Source organism: Eschrichtius robustus, chromosome 17 (assembly GCF_028021215.1).
Source record: "Eschrichtius robustus isolate mEscRob2 chromosome 17, mEscRob2.pri, whole genome shotgun sequence".
NCBI classification, from domain to species: Eukaryota; Metazoa; Chordata; class Mammalia; order Artiodactyla; family Eschrichtiidae; genus Eschrichtius; species Eschrichtius robustus.
In genome coordinates this window covers 176,133-197,572 of record NC_090840.1, presented here as the reverse complement: position 1 = coordinate 197,572, position 21,440 = coordinate 176,133, and the positions used below count along the sequence as shown (strand labels likewise).

The 21,440-nt window shown below is 41.3% G+C and overlaps 1 protein-coding gene across 7 annotated transcripts in view; it reads right to left on the bottom strand.

Moving 5' to 3' along the window:
• Positions 1-21,440, bottom strand: part of SPIDR (scaffold protein involved in DNA repair) — a 377,600-nt gene that overhangs the window by 245,962 nt on the left and 110,198 nt on the right. For all 7 annotated transcript variants that reach the window (XR_011070777.1, XM_068525972.1, XM_068525967.1 and 4 more), the window contains exon 6: positions 3,643-3,893. Coding sequence is in view for 6 of the 7 variants with exons in the window: in XM_068525972.1 (XP_068382073.1) it covers positions 3,643-3,893 (251 nt within the window). In the remaining variant the exon portion in view is untranslated. The remainder of the gene's footprint in view (positions 1-3,642; positions 3,894-21,440) is intronic.

Below are 21,440 nucleotides of genomic sequence, written 5' to 3'. Positions count from 1 at the left end.
AAAAGAAATCTCAATCTCCAAATTCCTTTCAATTAGCAAACAGTTCTCTACATCCTTTAAAGCAAAACACACAATGAATTTTCTATGCATGCTGTCTTCAGTTTCTCTCCTTCCATTCTCTCTAAATCCACAGCAATTTGACTTTGCCTGACCATTCCACTGAGAAGGCTCTATACTCCCTGTCCTCCACAGTGCAAACCCAGCAGCATCTGTCATAGCTGGCTGCTTTCCAGGACATCATGCTCTCTTAGATTTAATTCCTCCCTCAGTAGCCTCTTCCTCTGTGACTCAACCACTGCAGAGTGCCTAAGACACAGATTCTGTGACAGATTCTCCTTTCAGTGTGCATTTGATCTAGGAAATGACCCAGCTCATGCCCTAAAAACCATCTGGACACTAAAGATTACAAATTCACATCCAGCACCAACCCTGTCATGTGAAGTCCAGACTCGTACCCCTACTCAGATATATAACGTCTAACTGAACATAGTCAAAAACCTCATGATTTCTTTCATCAATGTCTTGTAGTTTTCAATGTAGAAAACTACAGAAAACTGTAGTTTTCACCTCCTTGGCTGACTTTATTCCTAAGTATTTTATTGTTTTTGATGCTATTGTAAATGGGATTATTAGTGTCTCTATAGATACACTACTGATTTGTGTATGTTAATTTTGTATCCTGCAACTTTAGTGAATTTGTTGATTAGATCTAACAATTTTTTGGTGGAATCTTTAGGATTTTCAATATATAAAATCATGATAAAAGAAACAGAAGACAAAACAAATAAGTGGAAAGATATCCCATGTTCATGGACTGGAAGAATTAATACTGTTAAAATGTCCATAATATACAAAGCCGTCTATAGAGTCAATGCAATTCCTAGGAAGAGTCCAGTGGAATTTTTAATAGAAGTAGAAAGAAAATCCAAAAATTTGTATGGAACCACAAAAGACCCCAAACAGCCAAAGAAATCCTGATAAAGAACAAAGTGGGAAGCATCACACTTCCTAATTTCAAGATAAGCTATAAGATAAAGCTATAGTAATCAAACAAGTATGGTACCAGCATAAAAACAGACACATAGACCAATGGAACAGAAAAGAGAGCCCAGAAATAAATCGATGCATACTCAGTCGATTAATATCTGACAAGGGAGCCAAGAACACCCAATTGAGAAAAGACAGTCTCTTCAATAAATGGTGCTGGGAAAACTGGACATTCACATACAAAAGAATGAAGCTAGACCCTATCTTACACCATTCACAAAAATTAACTCAAAATGGATTAAAGACTTAAATGTAAGACCTGAAATCATAAAACTCCTAGAAGAAAATCAAGGAAAATAGCTCCATGGCATGGGTCTTGGCAATGATTTTTTGGATATGACACCTAAAGCACAAACAACAATATCAAAAATAAACAAGTGGAACAACATCAAACTAAAAAGCTTCCTCACAATTAAGACAAGTAAGACAAGTAGATGACTGTTCACAATAATATACAAGCCATTATGCTTGAACTTGAACTTACGCAGTGCTCTATGTCAATTAAATCTCAATAAAACTGAAAGAAGATAACACAATATGTATAAAAGCAGATCATTATTACTAAGGATACAGAAGAACTTCCTATGTTTAAAAAGTAATTGGGAGGCAACTTGACACAATACAACCGACCTACAGAATTGACCACACAAATATAAACTTTTATACACTTCCCCAAAATGTATGCATACAAGTATAAAAGCATTTGAAACTCCAATTTTTGTTTGGGAGTATGAAAAACTCAAACCCCAGGTAACTGTGAAAAGAACTTGTACAGTCAATGTACAGAGAAAGCAAAAGACTAACAGCCTCATCTCCCCCAAAAAAGCCTCATGATATTCCCACCAAGGAAAACCAAACCAAACCATATGATCCCCTCACCACCCTCCTACCTCAGCTCAGGAAGTGTCAGCTCTGTTCTTCCAGCTGCTCAATAAGTCACATTCTCAGAGGCTTCCCTGATCCCCTGTTTAAAACAGAAATGTCCTCCCCTTCCTCCTGGCCACCTGTCCCTCTTTTTCTGCTTTTTCTCCGTAAAGTTTATTTCCTTCTGACATGACATCTACTTTACTTCTTGGCTCCTCATCAGCCTTCCCCTCAGGACAGGTAGAGCTTTCATTGCCTTTGTTCACTGCTGTCCCTCCAGGACATGAAACAGTGCTTGGCACACAGCAGGGCCCCAACAGGGTTGGGAACATGACCTTCTCTAATTGCATAGGATCAACTTCAACAAAGACATTTGAATTCCTTTAATTTGCTTCCTTTCCTGTTTTCTCCAGAGACTATTACAAACCATCACCATATTCATTTGAGGCTGTAACTTCTTCACTTTGGGCATAAGGCCTTCTGTCTTATTTTATGTTAAAAAAAAAAAATACAGTGAACAGGCATCAATTGACTCACCATGCTATGTCCATCCCACTACACTCAGTCACATCCTTTTACTTTCCTCTCCACTCCTTTATTCAAGACAGGCCCCCCTCTCCCACTTCCTTTCCTGGACACTGAGAGTAATTATTCCTAACCTCTCTGCCTCCACTGGGTCTTCCCTATTATTCTCTAAATCCATCTCACCTTTTCTCTGAGATCTCTTTAGACAATGGATCCCAATCAAGCCTGATCAAACTTGCAACCTAAGCTCCCCACCCCCTCCTGCCTTGAACCCCAGCTTCCAGCAGAGGGGTCACAGCACCACCTCCACAACTCGAGCCCCTCACCTCCTGCCCCACCAGTCCACCAACACTGTCCAACACTGTCACTGGGCTCTCCTTGGTGTGCATCGTACTTGCCCTCCTTGACGCAGACATACCCTAAACAGATCTAAAACCGTGTTCTTCATCGCCATGTTTACACTTTCTACTACACTCCTTTTTCCTTGAAACTGTCCATTAAGTCTGCTTTTGTGGCACTGTTTCCCACAAGTTCTCCTTCTCACTTTCACTGGGGTTTTGTTTTCACTGTTCTGTTCTAATCTAAAACACAAAGAGATGATGTACAACACAGGGTTGGGACACGTCCCCCTACAGGGTTGGGACACGTCCCCCTACATGGCACACCCCAGGCCCCTTCACACGCCTTGCTGGGCCCTCCATGGCCTGGCCCCTATGGTTCTTCACACACACACCAGCCAGTTTCTTGCCCATGAATCCTTGCCCATAAGTCTTTGCATCTGTAAGTGTTTCCCTGGCCAACCACAATCACAAAAGTAATCTCAATAGTCTATATTTCTATTTCCCTCTTTTAGACATGATTAACTCAAAAACAGGAACAGTCATTTACTCGTCTTAATTGTCTAAGATAGCACTTGGAACACGGGTGCTCAATAAAATTTGATAAACCCAAGCAACCAATCTCCATTAAGGAAAACAGGCACATAAGCTGGTTATGACTGAAACAGTGAAAGCTCAACTTGGATGAACAATTCCATAAACAATCTCCAGAAATTAGGACTCCATAACTGCTTATCAGAATTATAATTCTATTCTGTCAATCTTCCTTCCCAAGTAAATAAGTATTTTTAAATTAACATTGTAGGTATTTGGGCTTTTTAAGAAAGAGAAAAACTTTAAAAAAGTATTTAAAAAGGTGTAATTTAACCTTAAAAGCTTCTTCTTCTTTGCTGAATTTTCTGGAGTCTTGGGAAGCTTTGTCTCTTTCTGGGGTGTATGCAAAATGGTCTCTGTAGATTTTACCCTCGGGTTTATCAGTCTCTCCATAACCTGTCTTCCATCTGATCCAAAATCCACGTGGTATTTGCGAGAGGATTCTGAATCAATGAACAAGACATCCTCCGACTCATCATCTCTTTCACTATCTGATGAATACTCTAAAATTTCTGTAGGATTTGTCTGAAAAAAATAAAAATTAAGAGAAATGCAATTAAATTTGGAGAACTCTTTATTCAAATTCACATTTATACATGCCTATTATTCTATTCCCTTATGACTATATTCATTGAAATAACTTTGTAGATATAGTATCTGTAGCTTAAACTTCTATTTTGACACAAAATCCAAACTAAGTACGCCATATACCCAAAGACAAGAGATTAAATCAATTGTAAGCCAGGCACTATCTCACAGAACCCACCAAATTCAGTACAAATATCTCAATCTTCCGTCAATAAACTAAAAGAAATGTACCACACATATGTCAGTCTCAAAAACTGAACTCATAACACCAACCTGAATGGCCATTAGTCATTGTAATCTAACACCTATTGGAAAAAAAGTATTGTTTTGATTTTGAATTTTAATATGGGGTAAATAATATTCACTATTTGTTAAAAGCCAACTATAAAGAAAATTGCCTCTTCAGGTGTAAACCACTTGATTTACCAAAGAAGTCTCCAATGATAAAGATGAAAAATGGACTTTTCCCACACAATTCCAATACAATATTATATTTTCAAGAGGCTAATTTAAAATCGCTAATATCAACAGGAACTATTTAAAGAATGAATCACTGAGTCTTCTTCCTAACATTTCCTATTCTTTCTTTTACTCAAATTTCTGAACTACCAGAAAAATAAGAATTTTTTTTGAAAACCAGATTATAAAACAGAAGTCATATCAACAGCCAATCCTGGAGAAAAGAATCAAAACATTCTTCTGTAATGTTTGCTGTCTTTGCCCAGACACATGCTAAAACTTTCAAGTGTGGTAGGTATTTTATTTTCCCATTACTTGGTTTTGCAAGTCAGTCCCGTACTAATGTCAGCAACAATCTACCCTTCAACATTCTAATTTTCCAGTATATCAGTAGCCCCTCCTAATTTAATACCTACACTAAATTTTAAATTTACTAAATGTAAATTGTACATTTAGTTGAACGGATTCTGTACCCGGTCAATTCACAGTGTAGCTGTGGGGACCCTCATGAGGAGCCCTTTCTACTGACGGTCAGCATGGACTGTGCCACTGGCATTATAGCAGGCACTTGGCTAGAGCAAGTGAAGAGAATACAAGTGCATGAGGGTTATCACTTGTGGGTATATGTGTGTGCATGGGTGTGTGCGTGCGTGCGTGTGTGCGTGTGCGTGTGTGTGTGGAGGTTGGTTAGCACTATGGTTTTCATCATTTCCTAATCTACACACAAGGCAAAAGGTTTACCACATTTGGCCTTGTTTGAGGATTTTATAGTTAAAACCATTTTAAGAGCTTAAAAAGGACATCACCCATCCCCACATCTCCTCCAAAAACCAGCTTGGGTAGTCACCTGTTACCAGGCGCATTTAAAATACGAAAAAGTAAATGAAAAAACTTCTCAAAAGAAGAGCTTAGTTCCACTATCCTTTCCACGATCTCAGTTGCATGCCTACATTACTGCATTACCAAAGTGTTTAATTACTAAATACTGCTAACCCATTAATAAGCTCAGGGGTCACGTTTCCCCCCAAACACAGCTTCCAAATAAATATTAACAATAGGCCACAAAAAGAACCAGGGTCGTTTACACTGAAAATTAAGTTCCTCAACACTGAAAAGTTTTATATATGACTTGAGAACTCCAAGTTTAATTTCATCTTTTTGTGATGGAACGTCTTGTCTTTTAGCGCTCTCAGGGTCCGCGCTTCCTGCCAGAGCAGGGCTTCTCAGCCTCGGCGCTGCTGCCATTTCACGCTGGATCGTGTGGGGTCCTGCCCTGTGCACTGCGGGCTGTTTAACAGCATCCCTGGCCACTACCCACTAGACGTGTTAGCACTGCCCCACCAATCGTGACTATCACAAATGTCTCCAGGCATTGCCAAGTGTCCTCTGGGGGACAAAATCATCCCCAGTTGAGAACCACTGTCCTAGAAAAATGTCAACAAATAACCAGCTACACGTGGCCTGTGCTGGGGACTCACGTGCAGAAGCAAAGGGGGCACAGGGCATTGTGGGGATGGGGAGGTCAAAATGAAATAGTCATAAAACAATGTGGTGGAAGTATTGCAATCGAAGTGTTGTTCAGGCTCCACGGGAACAAGAGGAAAACAAAGCCAGGTGGGGCACAGGGAGAAGGGAAGAAGGAAAGAACTGCCACCTAAAGCTGAATGCTAAGTGTAGGTTATGAGGCAGAGAGAGAAGGAAGTACATTCGGGGCTAGGAACAGGAGGACCACAAGTATGAGGCCAGAGAGAACAGAGCACATGCAGGAAAATCTACAAGCAGCAGAAGAGAGAGGGCTGTTGAACACCTTGCAGACCACAGCAGGGCATGCAGCTTTATTCTGAGGCACTGGGGGAGCCACAGGCAGTTTTAACAGGGGCTGACCAAGTCACATGTTGATATGGAATGATCATCCAAACAACAGTCTGAAGAACTGACTCTACTATGGGCAAGGAGGGAAAGCAGCTAGCTAGAAGGCTCTTCCATAATCAACGCAAGAGATAAAGAAGATGTTGAGGGAAGTGGGAGTAGAGAGAAGTGAACAAGAAAGAAAACAAGGAATGAGATGTAACAATCCTTAAGGGCTCCCAGATGTTAGAAATGAAAGTGAAAGCAGAGGCAAAGGACTCCCCAAGCACCTGGTTTGAGCAACAAGAGAGGTACATTTATCAAGAACGGGAATTCAGGAAATATTACATGTCCAATATATCTGGAGAGGGATGGTTACTAATACTAAATATGGTTTTGATATGTTAATATTGCAACGCCTATGAAATAGTTGAGGTAAAACTGACCAAGAGGCAGCGGCTCTATGGGTCTGGAGCTTTAAGGAAGGGATATGACACGGAGATAACAAGTTCAGGAATCATAAGAACAGAAACAGTGCATGAAGGTATGAGAGTTAGAAAAGACTGTCCAGGGAAGTTATGTAAAAGTAAGAAGAGAAGGTTCAGGTTGGAACCTTACGAATATCACCAACATTAAACCTGTATTCAGGTGAGAAGAGACAGAAAAGTGGACTGGATTTGAGAAAAAAGAGATTGCACAGACATGACCCCAACATCATCTCAAGCTCAGCCCTGCCCTCAACAGCAGGTTATCTTAAGCAATTTATTTAACTTTCCCATGCCTGTTTCCTCATCTTCAATTTGGAGAAATAATCACATCTAACACATTAAGCATTTAGTAAATGTTTTAAATTTTGTATTTATTTTCTGCAAAGTTTTTTTTCTTGATTCCTAAGAGGATCTCGATGTAAAGGACAATGAGGAACACAACAAATAATGTCTTCAGCAGCCAATCAAAACGACAACTAATGCCTTAGCCAGCAAAGGAAACCATGTATTCTTCACGTAGGCATTTCTAATTTCTAACAGGAAGCGAAAGGCCATAACAAATATCTTTAGCAAAAGAGAGTAAGAGGCAACACTTCAGCATATTTTATTTTAGAACTGCTCCCCCAAGCCTGAAATCCTGATGAACGTGGAAGAACTTTCCTCACGTGGACACAGAGATAAACTACAGCTCACCAGACACAAGCTGTCTTAGCCCCAGCCTGACAGTAAGGAACTCACACTCTTTCACAAAGATGGTGTGCACATGCGCACACGTGTGCATGAATGCACGTGCATGGTGTGTCTGTGTGCAGGCATGCGGAGGTGCATGTACCTGGGATGAGAGGAGAAGGGAAGAATCAAAGACAGGTCAGAGGAGCCCGCAGGTTCAGAAGCTTCAGTTTACATTTTATCTTTATACTGTAGAATCTGATTAATGAGAAAGGAGGGCTATGAGCTTTGGACCAAGAAAGACTTGGTTCTGAATCACAGTGCAGCTATTTTATTGTTTTGCAGTTGCACAAGTTACTTCACTGGCTCTCCCATCGCTTAGTTAAATGGAAAAATTCTACTAGAAATATTTCAAGAATTAGAGATACTTACTATTTATTATGAAATAATTTAAGCACATGGAAAAGGATAAGAAATAAAAAATACATGTTTTCATTACCCAATCACCCTTCATCAAATATTAACACAATACAAATTTTTCTTCAGTTTTTTTAATGATGTGGTTGTAATTTCCTATCTCTCTCTTCCTGGTCTAGTTTTCCTCCTTCCTAGAGGTAACTCTCTCCTGAATTTGGCATTTCATTAACATCCTGTTTATATCCTTTTTCTACCACACACACACACACACATAAATACTATATAGTATTATTCTGCAAGCTTTTAAACTTTATATAAAATTTTTAAATGGTATCCTGTGAACACAGCTCTGAATGACCTACTTTTCCATCAATATTATCTTTTTTTAATATTTATCCATGTTCACACATGTAGCTCTATTTCAGTGCAGCCCAATGAAAGAAATCTATGTAATTTAAAATTTTCTAGTAGCCATATTAAGAAAATAAAAAGAAACAGATGAAATTAATATGATATTATTTAACCAAATATATCAAAAAAATAATCATTTCTCTTCTTTCTCAGTTGTCACCAGAATCATCTTTAGCAGTCCCTTCACAGCAATCCCGGTTTTTGCTTCTGTGCACCTCAAAACTCTCCCAGCCTCTACCCACACCCAGTTCCAAAGCCACTTCCACATTTTAAGATATTTGTTACAGCAGCACCACGCTTCTCAGCACCGCCCTCTGTTTTGGTCTGCTCAGGCTGCCATAGCAAAATACGAGAGAGAGAGAGAGAGAGAGAGAGAGAAAGACACAGAGAGACAGACGGAGAGACTGATTTTCTCCTGCTTTCTTTGGAAAGCTAACCAACTGGTGCCCTCTGAAAATTTTCATATACAATTACTTTCTTCAGGTCTACAGCCCATTTACAGAAATAATACAGAAGAGAAAATCAGGATCCTCTGCAGTAGAAAAAATACTGCAGTGGTCAAATTCACAGAACCCAAGAGTGACTATGTAGCTATGATCATAATTTGCTAATGTTTAAAACATAACAAAATTATTAGTATTATGACTCTTTTTCTCTCCTCTGACCCAATGAACTTCAGAACTAGGAGTCTCCTGAATTAGTGATTAAGTATCACAAATGACAAGATTAAGACATGAGCAAGTAGTTCCTATGAAATCAGTCAGCAAAGGCAAGGACAACACCCTAACCTGACCACAGCTGAAGTCACCTGCAATCTACCAAACCCATACTGGCTCAGTTTCCAGAAGTCAGAAATACCACTGTAGGAGACATCCGTTACAATTTATTTCTGACCCCTCCTTTCAGAGAACAACTGCTTTTCTACCGGGGGATAGCCATCCACCTCCAAGCAGCCACAGGGATGGTCTCCCATGTCTGAACAGTCATGTGTCTACTATGATTGGCCTTAGGTAGGCAACTGACCAGATCTGAGGCAAGCAGATTCTGCAGATGATCTTGAATTGAGAGTTACAGAGTCTGAGAGGTAGAAGCTGAGACACACTACTGACAAATCTCTACAGGAAAGATCCGTGAGTTCCTGCTAGTGAGGTTCCCAGATCTCCCTGAGGCCCAATTCACCCTTCAGCTTTACCTTAGATTCCTCAGGATATACTAGCATGATTCCAAAAAATTTACTTTTCCTCTTAAACTAGCTACGTTTGTTTTCTGTTACTTGCATTTAAGAAAATTAACTATCCGCTAAATATCTCCAAGTACAGAAAATGTTCCATTAAACAACTATGTATTAAGTACGCACTACGTGTAAGGTGTTACGCAAGAGAGAAAATTAAATGAGACACATGAGACACAGTTCCATAAAGACCTTGAAATCAAATAAAGGAGATATTTCTTAACAATTCTTAACAGGGGCTTCCCTGGTGGCGCAGTGGTTGAGAGTCTGCCTGCCAATGCAGGGGACACGGGTTCGAGCCCTGGTCTGGGAAGATCCCACATGCTGCGGAGCAACTAGGCCCGTGAGCCACAACTACTGAGCCTGCGCGTCTGGAGCCTGTGCTCTGCAACAAGAGAGGCCGCGACAGTGAGAGGCCCGCGCACCGCGATGAAGAGTGGCCCCCACTTGCCACAGCTGGAGAAAGCCCTCGCACGGAAACGAAGACCCAACACAGCCAAAATAAATAAATAAATTAAAAAAAAAAAAATTCTTAACAGATAAAGATGAGAAAAGAGAAAAGAAAGCACATAAGGTAGCAAAGTACCATGGATATTCAAGATACACAGACAAGTCTAGACAAATGGAAGTTTACAGTTCACGTTGGGAGGCAAGAGACAATAACAACATAATCCTACAGATTGGGTGTGTGTGTAGGGAGAGCACACACGTTCTCTTACAAAAAGGTAAATCAAATGACCCATCATCAATGGGAAATAGGTTCTAAATTTATTTCTTGGAATAATGATGAACTGGGGCAAATTCACTCACATCCTTCCAACGTGGCTTCTTGGTACCAGTGACTGCTCTGGGTCAGTGATAAAGTCCATGCCTTCAGACTTGTTTCCATTCCCAGCTCCACTGATGAAGTGCTCTAGCAAATTAAGTTACTATAGCGTTTTAATGTGCTGAAAGTAATTCAGCACACTGGCAAGCGTTAATTCATTTCCAGCCTACTACTTTAATAATTATTACTCTAAAACTGTTTGGTAACCAAATAGCACTACTGAAAATACTTCAGATAAAGAATCAGTTGGTTAAAGTAATGCACTAGGAAAGGCCAAATTTCATGACAGTCAAGATAGTGGTGCTACCAATTGAAATAGAGGACACATTCAAGAGCAAAGAACAGCGGAAAGAAGGTAATTCTTTGGAATACAGGGAGTTTTAAATGATCACAGGACTAGCACAGACACAGAGAGCCACCTGACAGGAGGCTGGAAATTCAGCTGCTTGGCAAAGAGGTCACTGGAGAAGAAACAATCCAAGATATTGACCTGTAAGATGCCCTCATGGAGGACACGCTTGAGGACAAGCTGGCCGCCAGCACTCTAATTTCTGGGCTCCTTGAACCCAGTTAAGGTGCATTTATGACTTCCACCTCATCGTAGACAACCTCCCACAGACTGTATGGTAGGAATCACAATGGCTCCATGACTTCCATTACTTTTAGGGATTCTTTATTTTAATAATCTATAATACCGTGCAGCCAAGATGATAAAAAGACCCCACTGTCTCTCCCTTAAAATCTGCCAGTTATCTGGCAGTGCATACAACATCTGAGCGATGGGGAGAGCAAGGATAAAATGGGAAGCACACAGCTCACAAGGATAAAATGTGAGCTGTAATCAGCTGGAAAACCAGGAATAAAAAAATTCTACAATTTTCTAAATAGGTGGATATTCAACAATATCACTGTCTTTTTCTTTAAAAAACAGGTTTTAAATAAGTATCATAAATTTTTAATTTAAAAAATTAATTAGCATAATGTTCTATGCAATTCATCTGATAACTCTTTAAGCTAAAGTTACTTCCTGTAATCCCATCTACAAATTTCTTCATGAAATGTTCAGGAAAGAGTTTTGTAAGTAAAGAGCTACCCCTGAACTGAAGCGTCCTAATTCCTATAAATCAAATCTTTACCTAAATCCATGTATAAACGTATACATGTGCAGAGTCCTGGATAAAAATTGCATCCACTAACAAAGTTAAGAAGTTAACTAACTGCGAGGGCTTCCCTGGTGGCGCAGTGGTTAAGAATCTGCCTGCCAATGCAGGGCACACGGGTTCAAGCCCTGATCTGGGAAGATCCCACGTGCCGCGGAGCAACTAAGCCCGTGAGCCACAACTACTGAGCCTGCGCATCTGGAGCCTGTGCTCCACAACGAGAGAGGCCGCGATAGTGAGAGGCCTGCGCACCGCGATGAAGAGTGGCCCCCACTTGCCGCGACTGGAGAAAGCCTTCGCACAGAAACGAAGACCCAACGCAGCCGTAAATAAATAAATAAATAAATAAATAAATAAATAAATAAATAAATAAATAAAATATGAAAAAAAAAAGGAAGTTAACCACAAGATTAAGCCGACCCTATGGGGTAAAGCAAATGAAACCAATCAGCCAGATGAAACACCACTCTAACTTTCATTAATTAAAGCTTTTAATTCTAAACTTTATAGAAAGGTCACACCAAGAGCAACGGTGGAGTATCAATAATAAATGATAACCTCTTCATTTTCAGATGACGCCTTTGTAGCTAAATACTCACCCAGCTGGTAAAACAAAAGGAAGATGGTAACTAAACTAAAATCATTCCTTGAGATAACCAATTACAGGACAGAAAACAGCTCAAACAAAAACACAAGCCTCGAGCCCTGGTCTCAGCCCACACAAGAAGGCGTGCCCAGCGGGGCCAGGGAAGCACCCCGTGCGCCTGCTAGCCCTGCAAACTGGCAGGGCCACACCCGACAGCACTGCCTCTGCTCTCCGAGGCTTCCCACCCAATTACCGGCCAGCCCAGACCTGCCCTGGGAGGATCAGCGAGGGCCAGGCTATGACCAGCTCACCGTGTTTATCCGGGTTCAGCCTCCCTTTCTTCAACTCAGTACAAATGAGAACAGTCAGGAGAATTTTAAGGAAAGAACAAGAGAAGTATAAAGTCCTGCCTGCTGAAAAGCTTTTAAATCTAACAACCACCACTGAATGTTTTTAAGAAGGTTAAAAGGTGGGGGCAACAGCAAATATGCTGAAGAAGATACGCCACGGCAGCCGTGACAAGTAACACCGCCAAAACCAAGACCGCTCTTAAAAATTAAGGAGAATGAAGAGTGCTGGTAGTTGATAAGCCAACAAATTTAGTTAGCAAATGCTCTCATTTCCACTCAATTATAAAATGGAATTCATTCGTTTAACAAAGTGGTTGAATGCTGCTTTGTATCAATATCAGAAATCATTCTGGGTACAGTGGATATACTGGGGGTGGGGTTGGGACACCAGAATCCTTATCCATGTGGTCTTTAAATTCCCGTGGAATCGTAACACACACACACACACACACACACACACACACACACACACACACACACACACTCCTTAATTAACAATGGGCTGTTCACTGGCTATTTATCAAGAACTACACTGGTTGTGTGAAAAAGGACAGCAAAACCACCAAGAATGGAAGGAGTGTTTCAGAATCCCAGCTCCTAACAGTATTTTATTTTCTTCTGGGATTAAAAATCAATAAAAGCAACAAAATTCTAGACAACAGAGTCTTAAACTACTGACAGGAGATACACTTTCACTGTTTACTTGGTGAGCTTTCTGTGACTGAAACTTTAGCCATGAAAATCACTGCCAGCTAGTAAGAGGGAAACAAAAGCTACAGATTTTCTCACACATTCAAGAAAAAAAAATATTTTCGGAGGTAAACAGGTTTAACAAGCTACACCCATGGTTACACCTCTGTAAACCACTTGGCTTGCCTTGCCCAAACCAAATGTTTCCAACCTCCAAGTCCAGCCCAGTGAGAACAACAGAATACCGACATGGGTTCACAAAAGCACCACTCCACCTCATCTCAGCATCCAAAGTGCCTGCTCTGAGGAGCCCAAGGAGGAAACGAGAAACAGCAGGGCAAAGGCTCACCCTAAGACAAAGAGCAAGAGAGAGAAACCGCGGCACTCAAGAAGGAACCTGCGGGGTCAGTCAGAGTTCACTGAGCAGCAGCTGAGTGTGGAGAAGCGCCTGCAGGCCCAGGTCCAGGAGGAGCCCGCAGCAAAGATCCGCCCAGAACCAGGACCACAGGGCCTGGCGAGTGACTCCAGGAGAACAAAGAAAAGCACCCTTCCTCCAAGGGAGACAGTATATCACTGGAATATGGGTGCAGTCTGTGACACAACCTGTCTGACTATTCTCTCTGTTTCAAATATGTTCAGAGAAAGACACAGCCCACGTCTTTCTGCGACACGGCCTTCTGGCAGACCCAGGCAGGGGTGGCACACGTAGCCCTGGTCAGCTGGAGGCTAAGGGGCATCCAACTCAAACCTACACTCAAAACTGGGGCCTCAAAGTTAACAGAGAAGCAAAAAGGACAGCATACTCAAAAAGATTAATCTGTTCATTTGTGCAAACAGAACCAGAGGCAAGACACAGGTTGTTGCTGGTTATGAGTCAGGCTTTGCTTTTATTCAAGGCAAAGAATTAAAATCCTACACAAACTATTAGGTATAAAATAAGCTATAGGGATATACTGTAAACACGGGGAATATAGCCAATATTTTACGATAACTATAAATGGAGTATACCGTTTAAAAATTGTGAATCACTACATCGTATACCTGTAACTTACATAATATTGTACAGCAACCACACTTCAATTTAAAAAAACTAAACTAAACTAAAACAAAATAAAATCCTACACAATGCAGAATGGGGTGGGGGGGGGGGTGGGGAGATGGGATGGAAGAAATGGAGGGAGGAGCCTAGAGAAGGTAGAAAGAAGGCTTCAAAGGAAACAAGCCAGGTAAGTGCCCTAAGGAACAAGGGAATAAACAAAAGCAAGAACACTGAAAAGCAACTACACAGCCTCACAGGGCCTAAGGTGTACCCTCCAAACATGGGTTCCAGGAGGTGTTAACAGGCATTCAGAGAAAAGGGAGTTCCACAGTCAAATCAATTTGAATAAACATGGTTTAATAAAATTAAGTGCTGAGATTTCTCAGGAGCCTTTAATACATCCTTCCATACTGTGATCTCTAGGAGGAGGCCGTAGTTTTCCATAATTTCTTCTACTTCCATCTTCTAAAATACCATATGCTGAAGAGAGTTTAATATTTTCTTGACAACTCACAATTATTCTCGTGGATAACCATTAGTTTGGACTTTGAGGTATGCAGTTCTACATATGCCAGATGGGTTTCCTTTCCCACCATTAACAAGGTTGCTGGCTGGTCTCAAACCTGTGATACCCAAATCTGCTCCTAGCTGCATTTCTGATTGACTATCAAAGTCACAGACTCCTTGTTTGCTTTGGGTTTGAAACCAGGAAACAGCAAGGCTCAGTGCTGGACAACAGGAGGACCATAAAGATTAATAAAATATAGATTCTGCTCTTTAGACATTTGTATCTAGCTACTTGTTCACAATCCAGTGAAGCCAAAAACACTCACTGTAAAGAAAATCTAAAAGCAATTATTTTAGGGACTTCCCTGGTGGCGCAGTGGTTAAGAATCCGCCTACCAATGCAGGGGACACGGGTTCGAGCCCTGGTCCGGCAAGATCCCACACGCTGCAGAGCAACTAAGCCCATGCACCACAACTACTGAGCCTGCGCTCTAGAGCCCGCAAGCCACAACTACTGAGCCCATGTGCTGCAACTACTGAAGCCCGTGCGCCTAAACCCCATGCTCCGCAACAAGAGAAGCCACCACAATGAGAAGCCCGCGCACCGCAACAAAGAGTAGCCCCAACTCGCCACAACTAGAGAAAGCCTGCGCGCAGCAATGAAGACCCAATGCAGCCAAAAATAAATAAATAAATAAATAAATTAATTAAAAGCAATTATTTCAGAGGTTAGCTGAAAAGGTCCCAATCAGACTTCAGGCAGGTAGCATCTGACCATATCTTATAAAACATGGGGAAAGAGGGCAGACTAGGTAAACTGAAACAGAGGAAGATAAAATGACTTATATGTAGTCGTCCAGAGTCACACAGCAAGGTAAGTGAATAATCTCAGGAATCCCCACTATCCACACAGGATTCTAAACACACTAACACCAGCCTCTGTCTAGAAAAAAATGCCAGCCAGAAGAATAGAGGAAAACATATATACACACACACAGATACACATACATATATATGTCTACATATTTAACTTCAACAGCTACTGAAGTGCAGAAAGGTAAAATGAATTCTCTCTAAAGAAGAAATTTGTCCTGTGTATTTTTCCATAACATGAGGGTCAATAAAGGTGATACAGCAAGCACTTCATATTAATATCAAGGATTTTAAAAGGTGTAATGTTTTATAATGCTCATTTCATCATTATTTCAATAACTAAAAGATAATGTTTAACATACTGTTGGGAATTTCATTGACCACAATGAGCTAAAACAATATTATGGAGATAAGTCAGCTCTGAAAATGATTACTCTTTAACATTTATGCAAGAACATGAACTATGAAAAAAAGAAGTGCCAGGTTGTTTCAGTCTCTAAAAGCTAGAAACAACAAAGTAGTCCACTCTTAAGAAGATACTTGGTTTAAACTGTCAATTCAAACAAAACAATGTTTATCTTGGTGAAGTTTTAAAGACCCATGATACTATAAAGTTATGCTGGGCTTGATTCACGAAGTCATGCAGATTTTCTTACTTGAAAAATAAAGATAATGCTGACAAAATAATCAATTCACTAAAAGAACATATCTGAAATATAGTTGAACTAGCAGAATATTTTATATATACATGAAACTATATATATAAAACACTGTATAGCAGAACACTGACAACCAGCAAAAATTTTGTGTTATGTTTCTGAACACTTACTATGGAGTGTCCAGGAGTGTTAACTCAGCGGTTGAGCTGAACCAACCACGTGCACTCAGAAGGGCTGCTTTCCTCACTGGCCCTTGACTGGCACTTGAGAACTGATCTCTTGGAATATTCAAATTGATAGAAGTATTTTGCACACTCAGTACCTTGGCCACACTGTACTATTCTGTCTAGACGGTCTCTGCAAATCATGTAATTTACGGTGAGCACTGCTTTCCTTCTGTGGGAGACTGGGTTTGGTCACTACAGTCAGTCACCAAGCATGGTTACCAGCATGACCGAACCCCACCAGGAACCAGTGAGCTTATTACTACACTCTACATGTGCTGCTACAGTCATTGCTCGAGGACTAAGCGTGTCCTGTGCAACCTCTGGGTGAGCACTCTTGGAAGCTCATGGCTGGTTCCCCCAAATGCTCCTGACACACCTTTCCCCTGTGGACTGTGCTTGGTATCATTTGCTGTAATAAACCTTAGCCTCAAGTATAACAACTTCCAAGCCCAATGATTCCTCCCAACAAATCACTAAATCTGGGGATGGTCTTAGGACTCCAGACACACAGAGTTTATAGCATTTTATTAATTTTAATACACTTTCCATTATTTGAGTAGAGTGAGAGGGTGAGAGGTACAAACTAGTCTACACAATCCTGGTAATCAGATGTGGATGTGGCATGTTTTTTTGGCTGTACCGTGTGGCATGTGGGATCTTAGTTCCCCGACGAGGGATCAAATGTGCGTCCTCTGCGTTGGAAGAGTGGAGTCTTAACCACTGGACCGCCAGGGAAGTCCCCTGGATACATTTCTTTTAATAATGTATATTCAAGACTTAGAGAACCATCACAGACAACACGTAAGCCAGTGAGGGTGGCTGCGTTCCAATCAATCTTCATTTGCAAAGACAGGTAAGGGGCTTGACGTCGCCTGCAAGCTACAGTTTGCCAATCCCATTCCAGAACTGAGCTTCAATAAAAATGTTTTTTCTCAATTTCTTTTCTAGGTAAAGACAACCACGGATTAAAAAAATAATAAAACAAAAAGTAAACACAGGAGAATACCAAAATTCTTTCCTCATCACTCAATGTACCTTAATATGCTATTATAAAAGTAAAACTCAAATCACCTAAATTAGAAGTAGAAATAAATTTTAAAATTCAATTAGTATTTGCTGATGCCCACTCTGACCTCAGTATAATACCAAAAGTTATGAAGAGAAAATCCAAGGGTAAGCTGGCTCACTGGCACTGGGCATCCCTAGACTGGCTGACATACCCCTACACTGGGTTTTCTACTGCGTCGTAACAAATCACCACCAACTTAGAGAGTCCAGGAATGGCAGGCTGAGTTCTCTACTCAGAGTCCCCCAAGGGTAAATCAAGATGCTGGCTGGCTGCTTCTCGTTTGGAGCTCAGGGTCCTCTTCCCAGCTTACATGGTTGTGGCAGATTCAGTTCCTTGCAGTTTTTGGACTGAGGTCCCTGAATTTTTGCTGGCAGTCAGCTGGGGGCTGCTGCCAGCCTACATGACTTTCCACATGGCCTCCCCCATCTTCAGAGCCAGCAACAGATAATCTTTTTCCTGTGGAATCCTCATGTAACTTCCTGCAACTGGTTCTTACAATCAAAGTTTAGAACATTTAATTTAGCCAATAACTGGATTCAGTATTGCTCAACGAATATCTCAAAGTATGCCTAACAAAATTAAAGCCCGTAAAAATCACTGAGAGGTTTTGAAATGAGCTTTTTTATAGAAAGGGTCCTACCTTATAAACATTTAATCCAAACTTCTGAGACACTGGACCAGCATTAACATGAACCTTAACCATTCAGGTAATACATGACCTCGAATGAGGTCAAACAAAAAAGCTTTCCTATCGTGTGAAGTTCTTAACCGTACTTGTAAGTGCCCCAAATCTATAAAAATTCCTTTCTTCATCATCCACAACTTACTGATTTAATGACAACTATCCTAAAAGGAACTAAACAAAACGAGAAATTTATAACAGCTTGAAAACATAAAACAATTAGAGCTATTTTCTTAAAGGCCCCTAAAAATTTTTTTGTTTGTTTTCTTAATAGCTATTAAGTCTTGATCTATTTTACCAAAGCAAAAAAGAAAGAAAAATATACAACTTCTAAACTAGACAAAGCAAAATAGAGAATTACACACCTTGCGAACTTTCTACCAGTTTTAGCTACAAATCCACCTGGCCATATCTATTAAAATTAGGCGTTGTCTACTGTTTAAATGGGCTTTCTTGTCTCCTTGATTAAATTAGGTACAATCGAAAGCTGAGTTGTCCACAACAAATCAGAAGATTAAACCTCAGCTAAAAATGAGGACAGCATCTAAAAGTAAACTATCACAAAGAGGCCCAAGGTGGAGACAAACAGGAAAACATCCTCTTTTTGCTGGACAGACATAAAAAGAAGGAAAACAAAAGAGAACTTAGACACTTAAGACTTCAAAACTGCACAAACAAGGCAAAATAATTAAATCCAAACAATTCGGAAATATATTCAAAGTGGGCCAATTTATATCTTTTTTTATGTTTTTCTTTTCATAATTTTCATATTTTTAGTTGTGGCCTTTCTTTTTTTGCTTAGAGAAGTACCTTTAATATTTCTTGTAAAACTGTTTTCGTGGTGCTGAATTCTATTAGCTTTTGCTTGTCTGTAAAACTCTTTGCCTTTCCTTCAAATCTCAATGAAAACCTTCCTGGGTAGAGTACTCTTGGTTGTCAGGTTTTTTCCTTTGATCACTTTGAATATACGTGCCATTCCCCTCTGGCCTGCAAATTTATGCTGAAACTCAACTTACAACCTTATGGGAGTTCCTTTGTACATACTAGTTACTTTTCACTTGCTGATTTTAATATTCTCCATCTTTATTTTTTTGTCATTTTAATTGTTACGGGTTATAGTGTGGACCTCTTTGGTTTCATCTTGTTTGGGACTCTGTGCTTCCTGGACCTAGATGTCTCTTCCCTTTCCCAGGTTAGGAGGGTTTTCAGCTACTATTTCTTCAAACAAGTTCTCTCTCTTCTTCTAGAACCCCTATGATGCAAACGTTAGTACACTGGATGTTGTTCCAGAGGTCTCTCCAACTGTCCTCATTTAACATTTTGTTTTCTGTTCAGCTTGAGTGATTTCCACTGCTCTGTCTTCCAGTTCTCTGATCCATTCCTCTGTACCCTATCATCTACTGTTGATTCCTTCTGGCCTATTTTTTATTTCGGTTATTACATTCTTCCACTCTGCTTGGCTCTCCCTTAAATTTTCTCTTTGTTAAACTCACTGTGTCCGACCCTTCTTCTCCTCAGTTCCGTAAGCATCTTTATAATCATTACCTTGAACTCTTAACTGGGTAGATTGCTTATCTCCACTTCATTAAGTTCCTCTGAGGTTCCTTCGTTTGGAACATTTTCCTTTGTCTTCTCATTTTGCCTAATTCTCTTTCTCTATTTCTTTGTATTAAGTAGAAAGGCTGGTTAGGCTTCCTGATCTTGGATGAGTGGCCTTAGGTTGAAGATGTCCCGTGGGGGGGCCCTGCGGCACACCTCCTCCGGTCACCAGAGCTATACGCTCTAGATGTGGCCCCTATGTGAGCTGTGTGGGCCCTTCTGTTATGGCAGGTGAATACTGTGGGCACACTGGTAGGTGGAGCTGGTCCCTGGCCCAGCTGGCTGCCAGGTCCTGCACTGGCAGTGGCTGCCAGCATCCTGGTAGCTGGGGCTGGGTCCTGGCATGACTGGCTGCATGGCCTGGGGGGCCCTGGGGCTGCTGCCAGCTCCCTGGTGGGTGGGGTTGGGTCCCAGGAGGCTGACTGCAGGCCCCAGGAGCCCTGGGGCTGGTGCTAGCCCACTAGTGGGTGAGGCCAAGTCCTGGGCTTGCTGGTGGACAGGACTGGGTCCTCATGCAGCTTGCTGCTTGGTCCCAGGGCTTGTGCTGACAGGTTCATGGGTGGGTAAGCCTCTGGCACTGATGGGCTAAAGGGAAGATTCCAAAATGGCCCTTGCCAGCACCAAGTGTCCTCATGGGAGAATGCACTCCCCAAAATGGCTGCCACCAGCATCTATGTTCCCAGGAGGAATCCCAGTTGCCTCTTGCCTCTACAGGAGGCTCTCCAATATCAGCAAGTGGGTCTGACCCAGGCTCCTTTCAAATTACTGCCCCTGCACTGGGTCTCAGAGCACGTGAGATTTTGTGTGTGCCCTTCAAGAGCAGAGTCTCCGTTTCCTACGGCCCTCTGGCTCTCCCAAAAGTAAGCCCCACTGTCCCTCAAATGCAGGCGCTCTGGGGACTTGCCTTCCTGGTGCAGGACCCCCAGCCGGGGAGCTCCTCGAGGAGAGCCTCTGCAACTGTGATTATCCTCCTGAGTGTGGCTGCCCTCCCAGGGCTGCGGGGCTTGACTGACTATACCAGGACTCCACCCCCCCTGCCAGTCCTGTGTGGTTCTATCTCTACCAGGACTCCACCCCTCCTGCCAGTCCTGTGTGGTTCTATCTCTACCAGGACTCCGCCCCTCCTGCCAGTCCTGTGTGGTTCTCTCTCTACTATCTTTAGCTGTGAAAAATCTTTTCCACTAGTCTTTAGATGGCCCTCATCGATAGCTGCTCTGTAAACAGTTGTAATGTTGGAGTGCCTGTGGGAGGACGTGAGCTCAGGATCTTCCTACTCCGCCATCTTGGCCAAACCCTTCAGTCTATGGAATTTTTAACAAACATGATTTTTTTAAATTAAGCCTTTTGATTATGAGAAGGTTGCGATCTTCTTCATTTATCTTTAAAAGCAGCAGCACTATCTGAAATACCGCTTGAAATACTCTTTTTCTGATGAGCTGCAGATTCTTCATCAAGTTTTATAATACCATTTCAGGAATACATTCCATAGCAGTGATCTGAATATTGTCATGTTTACCTCCATTTTCCATAGTTAGGTCACTAGAGCTTGATAATTAATGAATACGTTCTTGAAGACCCTTATTCCAATTCTAGCCATTGTACCTCTTCCTTTTCATCTCCTTTGTGCATAGCATAGTACCTAGCACCAGCTAATAATTTTAGATATTGTGTTAATTCTTTCAAATCACATATGA